Source organism: Microtus pennsylvanicus, chromosome 1, assembly GCF_037038515.1.
Source record: "Microtus pennsylvanicus isolate mMicPen1 chromosome 1, mMicPen1.hap1, whole genome shotgun sequence".
Lineage (NCBI taxonomy): Eukaryota > Metazoa > Chordata > Mammalia > Rodentia > Cricetidae > Microtus > Microtus pennsylvanicus.
In genome coordinates this window covers 29,174,950-29,190,297 of record NC_134579.1, presented here as the reverse complement: position 1 = coordinate 29,190,297, position 15,348 = coordinate 29,174,950, and the positions used below count along the sequence as shown (strand labels likewise).

At 38.4% G+C, this 15,348-nt stretch overlaps 1 protein-coding gene across 36 annotated transcripts in view; it reads left to right on the top strand.

Moving 5' to 3' along the window:
- The window catches only part of Synj1 (synaptojanin 1), an 81,392-nt gene that overhangs the window by 35,563 nt on the left and 30,481 nt on the right, over positions 1–15,348 (top strand). For 12 of the 36 annotated variants that reach the window (XM_075959599.1, XM_075959782.1, XM_075959761.1 and 9 more), the window contains exons 7-15: positions 562–623; positions 1,376–1,472; positions 2,216–2,385; positions 3,330–3,411; positions 5,399–5,551; positions 8,266–8,422; positions 10,621–10,644; positions 13,168–13,359; positions 15,154–15,238. In XM_075959599.1, the coding sequence (XP_075815714.1) occupies positions 562–623; positions 1,376–1,472; positions 2,216–2,385; positions 3,330–3,411; positions 5,399–5,551; positions 8,266–8,422; positions 10,621–10,644; positions 13,168–13,359; positions 15,154–15,238 (1,022 nt within the window). Of the gene's footprint in view, positions 1–561; positions 624–1,375; positions 1,473–2,215; positions 2,386–3,329; positions 3,412–5,398; positions 5,552–8,256; positions 8,423–10,620; positions 10,645–13,167; positions 13,360–15,153; positions 15,239–15,348 lie in introns of all 36 variants that reach the window. The other 24 variants (XM_075959621.1, XM_075959589.1, XM_075959772.1 and 21 more) reach the window with 3 other exon arrangements.

The following is a 15,348-nucleotide window of genomic DNA, read 5'->3' as shown; positions in this document are numbered from 1 at the left end:
GGGCCTCATGGTGTAGCCCTGGCCAGGATCTAGTCTAGTCTTAAATTCAATGTCATTCTTCCTATCCCTGGGTCCTGAGTGCTGGAATTAACAAGTGTACCACTATACCCAGCTTCCTTTTATGTCATGGAAATAAAGGAATTTTACGTGTTGGCAGTTTCAGGTTATATATTTCTTCTTTCTATCTCTATTAGGCCTTATAAGTTATAAAACTTGGAGAAACCTTCTTTGCTAACATGATAGATTTAGATGGTTCACACAACAAACAATAGCCAAGCTCTGATATTACTTCTTAAATCTTAAGTTTTTTTGGTTTTGATTTCCAGTCAGTAGGGTGTTGGTGTTCTAAGTGTGTATCATCATGCCTGGCCACTGTTCTTTTTACATGAGAGTTTGTCTGAAAACTAGGAGTAGGGAGCCCTGGAATGCTAAACAATTCCCACGAGTGAAGCCCAGGCCATCCATCCACTGTCACTGGATGGATCACTTGCATTGCGAATGCTGATGTTTCTTTGTATTGATAGTGGTTTGGGTAATGATTAAATCTTTTTCATGTCTAAGGTGGGATCCCATCGTGTCCGAATGTCGAGGGGATTTGAAGCCAATGCACCTGCTTTTGACAGGTAGAACTGATGATTTTTCTGTACTATAACGAGGCTCATATTGTATTTGCTTTGTATGGTATCTCTGGATTTAGCAGGACCTTATCTTTCCTTTTCTCTGTTTTTTAATTTCTTTTTTTTTCAGTAGTACATTTTATCCTCATGGATACATGTGTACCATAACACCTTACATTTAAGTTTCTCTTGAACATACTTAAATATGTTAATGTGTAATTTATAGATTAGACACAGTGTGAGACATACACAAGAACTAATTATATTATATGCATTTATGAAATTGTTAATAACAACTGAAAATAGAGAATTACAACAGTGTACTGTACTAAAATGAATGCATGAGTGTAGCATCTTTCTGGAAAGAGTAAGTACAGGTGGTAGCATTTTTAGAGTCTCGTTGAGCACAGGTAATGAAAACTATGGGAAGCAAAGCCACAGATAAAGGGAGCCTCCAAAGGCTCAAGCTAGTCAGGCAGCCCTTTTGAATACTCCTCAAGTAGATGGTCACCAGAAGGTCTGTGTCCAGCTTCACAATAGAAAGTAAACTGAAGGCTGGCCTGTTCCAGGGTAGGCCAAGGTGAGAGTCTTGGCATCCATAAGTCAGAGGGGAAACTGTACTTACTGAATTTTATAAATTCAGGGGTTTGAGACATGTAGAATGGATTTGTATCCAATTTAGAAAATTTTATGAGTTTCTAGTTTACTGGGGGAAAGGCTATAATTTTAATATGCTGTTTCTTGTTTTTTATCAATAGGCATTTTCGAACACTTAAGGATTTATATGGTAAACAAATAGTAGTAAATTTGCTTGGATCCAAGGAAGGTGAACATATGCTAAGTAAGGCTTTCCAGGTTAGTGTGCCTGCTTTATATTCTGTTCATGGTCACCTAGATGGGAAACAGAAAACAAAGTAACCAGGAAGAAAAGCACTTCCTAGACTAAAGTTAGGTATGCCTCCAACTCTTTGAGGCTATTAGAAAATAGCGTAAACAAAATAATCAATAATGGATCAGTGTAAACTATGTTATAAAAGCTGTCAGACAAACTAGAAACCATTTTCTAAGGTTTAAATTAGGTGGAAATAAGGTTTCATTGAGTGGAAATAACCTAATTAGCTATTTTTTTAAGATTGCAAGAAAATTATTGTTAAACATTATGCTTTTAAGAGTGATATTTTAATGGTAAACTTAAAAAATATACATATGTGTTGATTGAAGGATTAAAGATGAATCTTTGATCTCTGATTTAGACTTCGTGTTACAAAATAAGGTGCTTTATTTTAGATTCTGTAGTAGGTAAAAGTACTCACTAAATTTATATCATAACAATAAAATACTGGTGATTGGAAACTATTACATTTTCTAATCCAAACCAAAGTATTAATTAGGTTCCCTGAATTAATTATGTCACTCAGTCTCTCAGGGATAGTGTGTGGGGTTTTAGACAACAAATGCCATTAGGGATCAAAAAATAATTCTCCCTTTTGCTGCCAGTGTTAGTGAAGGTTTTGGGGGGGGTCGCACTTGGAATGTGAGTGTGCGTCTGCGATAGCAATGGTCTCCAGCTCCTGCATGAGCCTGTGCTTTCTTTCCAGAGCCATCTGAAAGCTTCTGAGCATGCTTCTGACATCCACATGGTGTCTTTTGACTACCATCAGATGGTTAAAGGAGGAAAGGCAGAGAAACTGCACAGTGTTTTCAAACCTCAAGTCCAGAAGTTTCTAGATTATGGATTTTTTTATTTCGATGGCAGTGAAGTTCAAAGGTTTGACTGTTCTATCTCTCTTCTCTGCAAATTGGAATTTTGCTATAACTTAATAATCATTCTTAACATTAAACTTTGAAATTTCCTTTTTTATATTGATGTTTAGAATTTTAAGTATTTTAATGCTTTATGTTAAGCTTGTTTTTATCTAGATTTAAATAAATAATAAGAAAAAAGTTTCATTATCTAGAACATATTGTGGGACAGCAGTGCATTAGTCTTTGTATCAGTTGCAGTCTAGGGCTAGGATGTGTGACTGTGAGGAGAACGAGACGTGGGCTTGCTCCAGGTCTCATAACTAGAAGCATTCGAGCCGCTTTCACCTGGCTTCCAGGCTTCGTGCTGCCAGTAAAGCTGGTTTCAGCAGTTCTTCACCCTAGTGAAGACTACTACATGCAAAGACAGGGAAACCATGTCATTGCCTGCATTAGTGTAACTTAAATCCTTAGTTTTTTCATATGGAATAAGGAAAAGGTACATTGAAAAGTTTTCAGATGATAGATTGAAGTAGACATATGAGCAAAGCTCAAAGTTATTATCATTTCAGATTGTAGTTTCTATGTCACAGTGGCTTTATGGGGTAGTCAAGAGAAAGCTTGTTGTTGTTTTAAATAATCATTCCCAAAATTCCAAAATTTTGTGGAAAGAACTATAGGATTATAAACCTGAATGTATATTTAGCTCCTAACTACGGACCTAATTAAAAATAAGCCTGTGGTAGATAGGTAATAAAAACACATGACAAAACATTAGCAGATGTAGGGTCTAGGTGTGTGTGTGTGCTATCAGTTTAATATTTTCATTATTATTTTGTGTCTGGCTGGTGATGATAGAAAGTTGGAACTAGAAAGATACTCGATTTTCATCATCTCTGTTGCTGTCTGTTCATTTATGCTTTATTCATGTAATAGACGAGTCATGTAACTTTGTTGAAATTGTTACAGGTGCCAGAGTGGTACAGTTCGAACAAACTGCTTGGATTGTCTTGATAGAACAAACAGTGTGCAGGCATTTCTTGGCTTAGAGGTAAAAAAAAAAATTAATGCTTATGCCATATGCATCCTGAGTGCTCGTGTAAACTTCCGTTTCTCAGTTGTATAAAGTAACTAAGCTAGGCCTTACTGGAGACTTGGTGCCCTTCCCCTCAAACCTTGTGACTCCACAGTTCCCTTCCTCTCTCTCCATGTCCTCATAGCTGCCTCACACTCCTTGTAGACACCCGCGTGTGTATTGGAGGAACCATTGCTTTCTTGGCCTTTCTCTTGAAACAGTATGCATGAATTTAAACTTTCTGTTGATGCTTTCAAGGTCTTATTTTAGAATGTTGAGAATCTGTTTATACATCTATGTTCCTATTGGGTTATATTTTTGATAGTTTGCAGCTCAATCTAGGTGGGCATTTTCAAGTCAGAAGCTTCAGATTTTAATTAATTAATTAGAAGTTCGTTAAAAATGCCATATCTAGTCAAAGTGAAAAATGACAAGCTCAGTCTAGAACAGGCACAGTCTCAGCTACTTAGTAAACTGGAACAACAGCCAAGCTTTCCTGGGTCTCCCCTGCCCACTAAGTCAGGGTCACAAGGAGGCCATGGATTCGCTTTGCATCAAGACTTGGTTTCCAAGCACTCCAAAGACTCTCTGGCTAATGATCTTAAGTTTGGCCTGTGCATTAGTTAATTAGTTACAGAAGCTCAACTTCTGTCTCAAGTAAAAGTCCAGTTGTAGAAGGTTCTCTAGGGCACAGATGTTTTATATAAGGAAATAAATTTTACTGTTTTGACTTTTTTTTGAAACCAATCATTGACATTTATCTTACTTTTCTTAAACTATGACACATGAGATGTGAAAGAAGGCAGGTCGTATTTAGATGAGGTCACCTGGCTTAGGTCTGCTCGAAGCCTTGGCTGTCGTTGACTGGATCTACCCAAGCGCAGTGAAGGTTTTAGACCTAACTACAAGCGTCATTTCCAGTCCGTCTTAGCTGACTCTCACTATTGGAAATGTGACTTGAGAGTGTGCCCCACTGTCACATTTGGTTAACTGCTTACAAAATTTATTGCTAACTTAGACAAGCTAATAATGCAGTGAAGTTTTGTTTTTCCCACTTCTTCAAAGACTGAAAGGTCTAACGTATAAAGGAGACCCTGGGGGCTATTTTATGCCCCGTGTGAACACAGAGTAACTCTAGCATAAGCCCAAATAATCAAATGAGCCCACTGAGGGGCTTTATATACTTCTAAATCTTTTGTAATTAGAGATAATTGCTACACCTAATAGAGATGGAGGAAGCAAATAGGAAGGAGTTCAGTAGACGCAGGCATCAGTCAGAGGAACAGACATGGCTTCCCGACTGCTCAAGTCCAGGCTAGAGTCCGGAGAGTAAAGATCAGTAGCTTGTGGAATGCTTTTATTGCCTTCCAGGGTGGAGGGTTTGTTGCCCAAAGGCCCTTGAAATTGTGCCCTTGGCTCCCCACCGTTGTTCTAGACATGGCGTCAGCATTGCCTCCACACGGGAAAGCTGCCATGGCTTTCTCACTGCCCGTCTTCTCTTGCTCACCCACACTTGATTCCCTGAGTTTCCAGAATGAAGTCCAAACCACAGAGGTAGAACATATGCTTAGGTGAACTCGGGACGTAGTTCCCTGCTCTCCTGCCTACTGGGGACTAGCTTGATTTCCAGTGAGGGAGGCAAGTTGTTCTGACTGCAGGGATGGCTACAAGATTAATTGAGGGACATTACTTCTCAGATTTCCAAATTCACATTCTCTTTTGAATCTACTGAAATGACATTTTACCTTAAAACTACAAGTTTTACCTTAAAAATTGAAATGGTGGTAAACATATCCCAATAAGGTGTTAATACTTTCAAAGTCCTATATTTATAAATTTTAAGTTTAATTCTAATAGTTGTAAAAAGTCACATTACAGGGAATATGCATTTAAATAGAAATAATGTAATTATATGCAAATATATTTATTCATTTACCTTAAATATTCTCATTTGTCCTTTCAGATGCTAACTAAACAGCTGGATGCTCTGGGCTTGGCTGAAAAGCCTCAGCTGGTCACTCGCTTCCAAGAGGTTTTCCGGTCCATGTGGTCTGTGAATGGTGATTCCATCAGTAAGATCTATGCAGGCACCGGAGCCCTTGAAGGGAAGGCCAAGGTAGAGCCATAGCTGTCATAGCATTAATTTCACCTCTCTCCTCTCTAGAAAGTTTTGAAATGACATTTTAAATGATGGGTTTTTAAGTTAACAGGCGTGTTCTAGGATTGCCTCCTAACGCTTCTGTGTCCCCTCTGATACACCCTCCCTCGGTTGTCGACTCTGGTGTTGGCTAAATGCAGCATAGGGAATTCTTTAGTCCTCAGGCTTACGTGTACTTTTAGAGGTAATCCATTGTAGATGTATGTGTGTGTGTATAATTTTATATGACTTAATATTGTGCATCTCTCTTTTTACGTTGTTTATATTGATTCTAAAAAAATCCATAGTCCTGATAAAGTATCCTGTCTCATCAGTCTTTGTATCCCCTTTATTTGACACAGTGCTTCTATTGAGAGGTATGTCACAAATAGTGGATGGACATACAGTCTGTCACTGATTTATGCAAGCAGAGTAATGAACCTGGTATACGTGGGCTTAATCGCTAGTTTTGTACTTTCTGCTTATGTGTTTTAAAAGGGAGCTATCATTGCAGTAAAGGTAGGGATGTGAACTTATTTATGATGCTGTCTCACCAGCACTTATAACTGCTTGTGTTAGCTTCAGGGTTCTTTCCTGCCTGGTACTTGGCCTTTGTTGTAGGATTTGGGGCTATATTTGGAATACGTTTTGTGATTCCATTGTAGCGGCGCAAATAAAGGCAGACAGAAATTATAATAATATATTCAGGTTTAATTGGGAAAAGACTTACAGAACCCGAGGTTCCAGTGGAGAACAGGAAAACAAAAGGGAAGGGGGAGAGCACACCAGCAATATTTATTAGTAAAAAATATCCTCAGGCGACCCCGCCCTTCAAGCAAGGTGATTGGTTGGGGCTACCCCTACATTCCATGTACTTAAATATTGTTTAACTCTTTAAGGAACCCTGGCCTTAATTTAATTTATTCAAAATCTCTACAATTCCTCAAATTATATCTGGATAAAAATGAGAACATTTAGCTAAGCATGGTGTTTCATACCTATAATCCCAGGATCAGAAAGGTTGAGAGAGGAGGATTGTAGCAAGTTCAAGACCAACCTAGGCTATATATTGAGTAGCAGGCCTGACAAAACCCAGTTTAAAACAAAAACAAACCACCAAAACAGTCAGCAAAAAGAGAAAATGTTAGCTGTGTTAATGGTCTCATGAGCAGCAGCATAGCAGCTGAGGTTCCATGAAGACTGTTCATCATCTCAAGTCTTTATGTTCAGTCTGCCTCTGCAAGTACTTGCCTCACCTTCATCCCTCAGCAATGTTACAGACCCTCGCCCCTAAACACTGCTTTCTTTTGAAAACCTGAAATTGCTTGATTTTTCATTTATTCCTTTTAAATAGCATATTTCTTATTATTAAAACCCGATTCTCAACTGTCGCTCTAAAATATTCTTCTATGTGCTTCTGCCATGTTTCTGCTGTGATTAGGACTGTATATGTGCAGACATTGCACATATTTTCAGTATTCTTATCTTTACCATAATATATAGATACAAAATCTTTATATATTAATGTTAAATATACTAGTCTGAATTGAGCTAAAATCTAACACCTGAACTGCTCTTTCTTTTCCTTTCTCTTGGCTCCTTTTGATTAATTGCTGATAATGTGAATGGTGAGTGTTCTTTCTTCGATAGCAACGTTTTATATATTACATGACGGTAATGATTTCATGCCATATTGCATTTAGAGGCACATTAGAAATTGTCTCCTTATTTTGAAAAGCAGCCTGTAATTACTATTTTTTTGAAGGAATGAAAGAAAATAACACATTACAAGCCAAAAATTATTTTTGGCAGTCAAAAGTTTATAGGCTTAAAATAAATATTATCTGATAATATGCCTAAGTGAAATTCCTGTTCATTAAAAGTTGTGATCAGCCCTCTCAGTATTGGAATAGGTATTTATTTTTTAGACTTATTTGTATAGGCAACACAATGTCTTTAATATATGAACTAAAATTTATGTATTTATATTTATGAAATGTAAAAAATTATTTAACTGGACTGGAGAGATGGCTCAGAGGTTAAGAGCACTGGCTGCTCTTCCAGAGGTCCTGAGTTCAATTCCCAGCAACCACATGGTGGCTCACAACCATCTGTACTGAGATCTGGCGCCCTGCTCTGGCGTGCGGGCATACATCGAAGCAAAATGTTGTATACGTAATATATAAATAAATCTTAAAAAATAAAAATAAAAAAATTATTTAACTAGACCTTCAATTTTAGGTTCAGTTTTGTTTTTAACTAGCCTTGAATTATTGGGGAGCAATTTCACTTTTATGCATCAAAACACTTAGAGGGTTTTCTAGGAGTTGAGTTCAGTAAATCATTCTTTTTCCCCCCTGCCTTTTCTCATCTAGCCCATCGTAACATTTAAAAGTTACGATGTAGAAAGGAATCGTCTTAATTCAAATAAATATGTGATGATGTATTTACTGCTCAATATATTACTAAATGGGCTGTACTGGTTAGTTTATTATTTTCTTTGTGCAAACTATGAGGGAACAGTTACATTTTAAAGCCTTTTAATGTAGTTATAGATTTAAAAGATAAGTTATTTAAAAGATAAAATACTAGAATTTTATGGAATCAATTTAAAATTGCAAAATACACATTGGGTAAATCAGCAGTATCTTGAGCAAGGGCCCATGCTCCTTTCTTCCACACAGGCTGGAAAGTTAAAAGATGGTGCGCGCTCTGTCACCAGAACCATTCAGAATAACTTCTTCGACAGCTCCAAGCAAGAAGCTATTGATGTCTTGCTGCTGGGAAATACTCTGAACAGTGACTTAGCTGACAAAGCCCGAGCCCTTCTAACCACTGGAAGTTTGCGTGGTATGCCACTTAATACTTTCCTTACTTTGTTTATACTCCTAAAATGTCCAAAAAGTAAATCTAAACTAACTGACATGAGAAGTTTTTAGGCTGTCATTGGTTTACATGAAATCATTTTGGAAGGAATCTCTGTACAAGTGTTTTTTCGAAATAGCATTCTCTAGTTAAGATTTTCTCTTGTCACGTGTTAATGCTATCAATGATACTTAGCCACAAACTGGCTGGATTTTGTTTTTGTTTTTTTTTCTGAACACTGTGTGTACTTTCTTTTGCAGATTATAACTGGGGCTTTTTGTGCTATATGTGCTGCTAACGACACAAGGCAGGCTTCTATAGACTAAAAGCTAGCACTTACAGCATTCAGTAATCCAGTTACATAGGCAGGGCTTTACAGAGACAACCCTTTATCTGTACTGGTTAATTTTTCATGAACACCACAGATATTTCTGTAACCACATCCTGACTTTGGTTGTTATTGTCTGGATCAGCTTACGTCATAGTAACAGTTTAAAGCAGTAGCCACTAACTGCTATTTTCTGTCTTAGTACTTGACATAAATATATAGCCTTCAAAGTAGCCTTTTTCCCCATGGTGGCTTTTTCCTTGTTGTATATTCTTTTACTAATGTCAGAAGATGTGAACTTTTCATGTTAATGAGTACCTAAAAGCACTATTATGAGGAAATTCAACATTCCTTGTGCATGTAATAGGCGAGACCTCCTGCCTCTTGCCAGCTTTATTGAGTAGTTGACAAGTTGAATTAGATTCCTAGTTCTGTTCTTTTTAGCCCCAAACCTTGCAACACACAGTCTCCACATGGGAAATTTCCTATAGTTTACAAGGAATTTCCGGTAATGTCCTCTTGGGACTGTCCCTGTGGGTGATTGTGGACTGTCAGATTTCATGACAAGCAGCTACTCAGGAATGGATGAGCAGCATGGGGCTGGGACCTACTCAGAACTGAAAGTCTGATGCTCACTACGTCTTTGAACTTCAGACTTGACTTCTTCCTGGCTCCCACCAGTCGAGACTGGCTGACTGTGTTTGTCACCTCTTTCCACCGTGCCTGCTCTGATGCGGAGGCATTAATAAGCAGCAGTTGAAAGGAAGTGTGTGAAGGAAGAGGCGGAGCAAAGAACCTCAGTAACTCCCCAGGCTAAGCCTCAGGTGTCTAGGTTCCTGCCCATCTCACCATGTGTAATGTGCCTCCCAAAAGTAGTCGGTCCACTGCCATGCTCGGTGTGAGACTGAGAACGGTTCCAGTGTGGTTGACACGTTAGGTAATGATGTGAACATGATGCTAATTTTGCATGAGCTTATGCGTGACTTTGCTGGCAAGTGACATCAGGCAAATGCAGAAAACTACTCAGCAGAAGCAATATGGGTCCAGATAAATAAAACGTACATAGCCATATGCACAAACCTTAAACATATCCCTTCTGCAGTTCAACATGTGTTTTGAACCATACCCACCCACATCTGATATTTCAGCTTCCCATCCATTTTCTAATAGCCCTTCAGCTACCATTCATAATTGTTATGCCCTTCTGATGCCTATTTCTACAAGCCAACTTCATATTTTTTAAAGATGTAGTGCCTTATACATTATATAGTCATGAATTTTACAACCATTTTACATACACATACTATGCTGCTTTTAAAATTAGGTTCTTCTTTGGTGTGTCACTTTTGATGTTTTCATGTGTGATCCCCAACCCCAATTTTCCCATGAGCTTTTAGAGCCACGGAACTTTGCAGAGTTTTGTATAGTGTAGTTGGTGCTTTTAGGACACACTTGTCTTGTTTTAGCTGAACTGATGGTACTTATCGACTGGTGGGTCCCAGAAAAAGAATATTAAAAGTTATGTATTAAAACATACATCTCCATGTCTTAGATTTTCATACCCATAAACACACACCCACATGCACATATGCACACACAATCATCTGGAAGAGGAGGACCTTCACGTTGTGAAGCAGTGGACCTCACTGGGTCAGGGCAGACACATGGGTTTGTATCAGCTATTGTTATTTATTGTGTTTGGTGTTATAGCTTCAAAAAAAAAACAAATTCGAGTTGTCAACATGAAAGAAATGAGTAAGGCCATCTCAGGATTTTCTTGGGTGACACGCCAGGCATTAAATGTAACTTGTTGTTTTACTAATGATTTTTTGTTTTCTTCTTGATGCATCCATAGTTTCTGAACAGACATTACAGTCAGGTACAGTATAGAAAAATCAATGTATAAATAAAAGCAACCTTTATTTTTCTAAAGCTAATGTGCACATACAGATATAATTTTATCTTCATGATATTACAGGATAAATTAATGTTTTGTTTTACTCTGAGTAAAAAATTTAAATGGGCAGAAATTAAGTACTTTATTCAGGAAGAAATGTCCAGGATATTTTGTCCTTCTGCATCACAGGCTTATGGCAGTGAAAGCAAATTCAGCTAGATTAAATCGCTTTATATTTCCGTGAACGTTCTCATTAGACCCTGCTCTTCAGAGACTGCAGGACCAGTTCTGAACTGGACTGTTCTGCATTGGTTCAGATAGTGCTCGTGCTGTTTATAACCTCTCAGCATTCGTTCTCTTGCTTTGTGGACGGCTTGTTTTCTTTAGCTACAGACCTGCACTAAGATGAGCCAGCGTCAGTGCTGGGCGCCAAGTCAGAGCAGGTGCATGGGTAGTGCTTAAGGCAGTTCCCCTTTTCCTTGCCTGTGTGTTCATAGGAATTTCATCTCTTCATTCCCTGTGGCTTATGGTCTTGTCTTTAAAGGTGAATCTGTAGCAAACATGACAAAGCAAAAGTCTTTCCAGAAATTTAGCTGAAATAGTGTCTTCTCTTCCCCTTCCTAGGGTGTTTTGCCTGGTTACCATTGTGGCTCTTCTGAGAAACTGCTGCTTGTTTGTTTTAAAGGAAAGTGAGAGGGAGCACAGGCTCTGGGTTATAGTGAGCATCACTTCTGTAAGGGTATGGTGTTAGAGACAGACATCTGTGGCTTTAGCAGACTCATTTCTTTAAGCACATTAAGGTGCCAGAACATGTTAAGGATAAACTAGGATTATGCTTTACCTTCTTACTCTATTTATAAAGTGATTCGACCTTGTTAATTCAAGCAAGATGGCAGCCTGGCTTTATTCACATGTCGTTACTGTTTTGCTCAATTCTTTAAGCTGTACAATCACAGAATTGACATCTTGGCATTGAGTGGATTTTAATGGGGTTTTCACAGTGACAGTGACTTTAGTTTAAAATTCAGTGATATCCATAATAATATGGAAATGGTAGCTGTATTGACAGAACAGAAAAAATGACCTGCTTTTATCATCACCCAGTCACCTCTATAAATAATCAAACCAGATAGGAAGAGGTTTAGAAATATACACATCTTCTCTCAAGACAGTGGGTGTAACGAGTCTTTCTCTGTCCCACCAGCTGGTTCCCAAATAATGACATGGAGACTTATTAATTATGAAAGCTCAGCCTTATGTCAGGCTTGTTCCACGATCTCTTCAACTTAAATTAACTCATTTATATTAATCTATGTTTTACCTAGTGGTTCTTTACCTTATCTCCTTACTACCCATCCTACTTCCTTCGTGCCTTTTGCTTCTGAGCACCTAGATCCCTCCTCCTCTTTCTCTTTCTGCCCAGAAGTCCTGCCTATACCTCCGACCTAGCTATTGGCTGTTCAGCTCTTTATTAAACCAGTCACAGCAATATATCTTCACATAGTGTACAGCTGTCCCACAACAATGCAGACATGGTTATCATCCAGATAAATCTTCAGTTCCTTCCAGGGACTCAGAGGTCAAGACTATGCTCACGATACTGACGTTTTACCTTTCCCAGTCCCAGTTGCTCAGAGTACTGCTAGTTTTGGATATCATAAAATAATAGCTAACATACTGAAGGGATATTATTTGGTAAAATATGGAAGATTATGTGAAAATAAGCAAGGGTGGACAGTGGTCCCCGAAGGCATAGCACAGTTTTAACTAAGGGGATCAGAGGAGCTTGTTGAACAGTAAAGAGATGAAGAAGGAAGGGATGGCCATTGCAGGCTGTGGGAAGTGCAGTCTGGCTGCTTTGTCATGCCTGATAAGAAAGCACTGCTGAGTGGTTAGTGAGCAGAATGGTCAAAGATGGGGACAGAAAGACCAGAGCCCCCTGCAGGTCACTGCTAAGCACTTGAGCTCTCAGCAAGGTGGGCAGCATTTGCATTCCGTAGTGATTTCATTTCAGCATCTCATTTTCTTCCCTAATACTCATTTTCGTGAGGGAGCCACTATTCATCAAGCCTCCTGTCAGTAATGTGAATCTTAAATGTAGATGGTTTTAAGTGTCTTTGTTTAGGGAAAAACAACATGTATATTTTTACCATACTCTTAATAAAATTGTCTTATAAGTCAGTTGCTGTATTCCTAAAAAATATGGCTTTTAGGCTTTATGTATTATAAAACTGCATACCATTGAACCAGAACTGTTTCTCCTGCATGCTTTATGTTACTAAAGTCATTCTGTAGTAGTTTTTATGTTCAGTCTTTATTCATTGGCTCAGTGTGGTTAATGCCTCCGGCTGGGCTTGGCATTCAAAGCTGATTGATCTCTTCCTTGTGCCTGCGCATGCCCTTTATTTGTGCTTGTGACAATAATTGTATTTTCCAGATATCATCTATTAATGAATAACACCCTTGCAATTGGTTTACATTCTCTTGCATCTTATTTTTGATTAGCATCTTCCAAAGTCTTAAAGAACATGTGTGAGAACTTCTACAAATACTCAAAACCCAAGAAGATTCGAGTGTGTGTTGGAACCTGGAACGTGAATGGTGGGAAGCAGTTCCGCAGCATAGCATTTAAGAACCAGACGCTCACGGACTGGCTTCTTGATGCTCCCAAGTTAGCTGGCATCCAGGAGTTTCAAGGTTGGATTTTTATATCAGGGATTTAATAAAGTCCTAACTGCAGTGTGACACTTCACTAATTTAGCAAAGAAACTTGGGCTTCTTTTGTTAGTTTGAGAGCCAGCATTTCTTAGGTTAAACCTTAGGAAGTTTTACCTGAGTTGTTATTTCTAGACATTCTCTACTTAGTGAATAAACAGTGGTGGCGCTGGGTTTGGGGGCTTACACCTGTAATCCAATCTTCTGAGACAGAGACAGGATTGCCCGAAGCTCTAGGCAAGCCTGGGCTACACAGTAAAATAAAAGTAATAGAAAATTTGAAATTTTTTTTTTTGGCCAGTTTCTCAGAAAATCAGGATTCGTTTATAAATAGACGCCTGTGAGGGCAGCACACATGCAAGAGAAACTACTTCTGTTTGTATTTGAGCAGACAAGAACCAGGATTATTTTGTAGTTGATAGTTTAGTATTTTATTTTTAAAGTTCGGAATGCTCCATTTTCCAGGGTGGGTCATGAGCAATTTTATAGAAATTGTAATAACTTGCTTGTAGAAGGGGCCTGGAGAGGTAGTTCAGAAAGAAAGGGGTGTATTGCTCTTTGATCATGGGGATCTGCTCAGACATGATGCGCATGTGCCCACACAGGCACATAAGGAATAAACTAAAGATACTCTGTCACCAAGTGTTCACAGCAGAACCTTCCACATCACTATGGTCATTAGAAACGGGAACTGAAGAATCAACTCAAACTTCCTTTAAAAATAGTATATAATTCCCAATGTGAAGGTGCTATGTACAGGAAATTGTATGACTTGGAAATTTTCCTTTTTAAGTAATTTTTAATCAATCATGTCTTAGCTTTTGGAATTTCCCCCAGATATTTTTTAAAATTAGGCCCTTTTCAGTTACATTAATCCAAGAAATAGAATGAACATAAAACCATTATAATAGTTATGTTTTTCACATTTTTAATCTCATAGCAGACCCATTACAATGAGGCTGTTATTCCAGTTTCATGGAGAAGAGCCTTAAATCCAGAAAGATCTTGCAGCCAGTGTGCCAGAGTCTGGAGCTGAGTTCTGTCCTTTGGATCCCAGCATCTGTATGTCAGGCTGCATCATATGTGTGGTCTCTGGCAAGTTTCTAGCTCCCGTAAAGCTCCTGTTCCCCATCTGTAGCAAAGGGCAAGAACTCTGCTTTACCATGTGTTGTGTGATGGTGAGAAGTCAAGGGTTTGAGTCTTGCACACAGTCCCAGCCAGTTAATAGTTGCAGTCTTGAGTCACTGTTTAGAGTGATTCCTTTAACTGCAGGATTGATTCCCTCAGCCTCTGAAAAGTGGCCATTCCTGTTTACAGTGCTACATATCTTGTTTTTAAGGGATTTTATTTAGTTCTTAAGGATCGTTAAAGAAATCTTAAACAGACTTAAGATATTTTAGTTAGAAAGTAAATTTAAAGTAATGTAGCTCACTGCTTAATTTTTGTTTTTAATATAAATTTGGTTAAATTGAAAACACAAAAAGGGTTTGTTTTTGGGGGGGTTGTTTGTTTGATTTTGTTTTTTATGGTTTTTTGAGACAGGGTTTCTCTGTGTAGCCCTCACTGTCCTGGAACTATCTCTTGTAGACCAACCAGGCTGGCCTTGGACTCAGAGATCCACCTGCCTCTGCCTCCCAAGTGCTGGGATTAAAGTCCAGTGCCACCACCGCCCAGCTACAAAGAGATTTTTATGTCATCTGAGATTGTGTTTTATTGGGTGAGGTTGCTATTTGACCAATGCTATATTTAAAGGTATTTTCGGATCCTTAATTATAGATAAAAGAAGTAAACCAACTGATATATTTGCAATTGGCTTTGAAGAAATGGTGGAGTTGAATGCTGGGAACATTGTGAATGCAAGGTAAGCTAGCTGATGAAGGCACTGGAGGACAGGTAAGGGGTTGTCACCATAGTGCTGCCATTGAGGAAACGTGCAAACGACCTTTAAACTATAAGTAGTATGAGAATCTT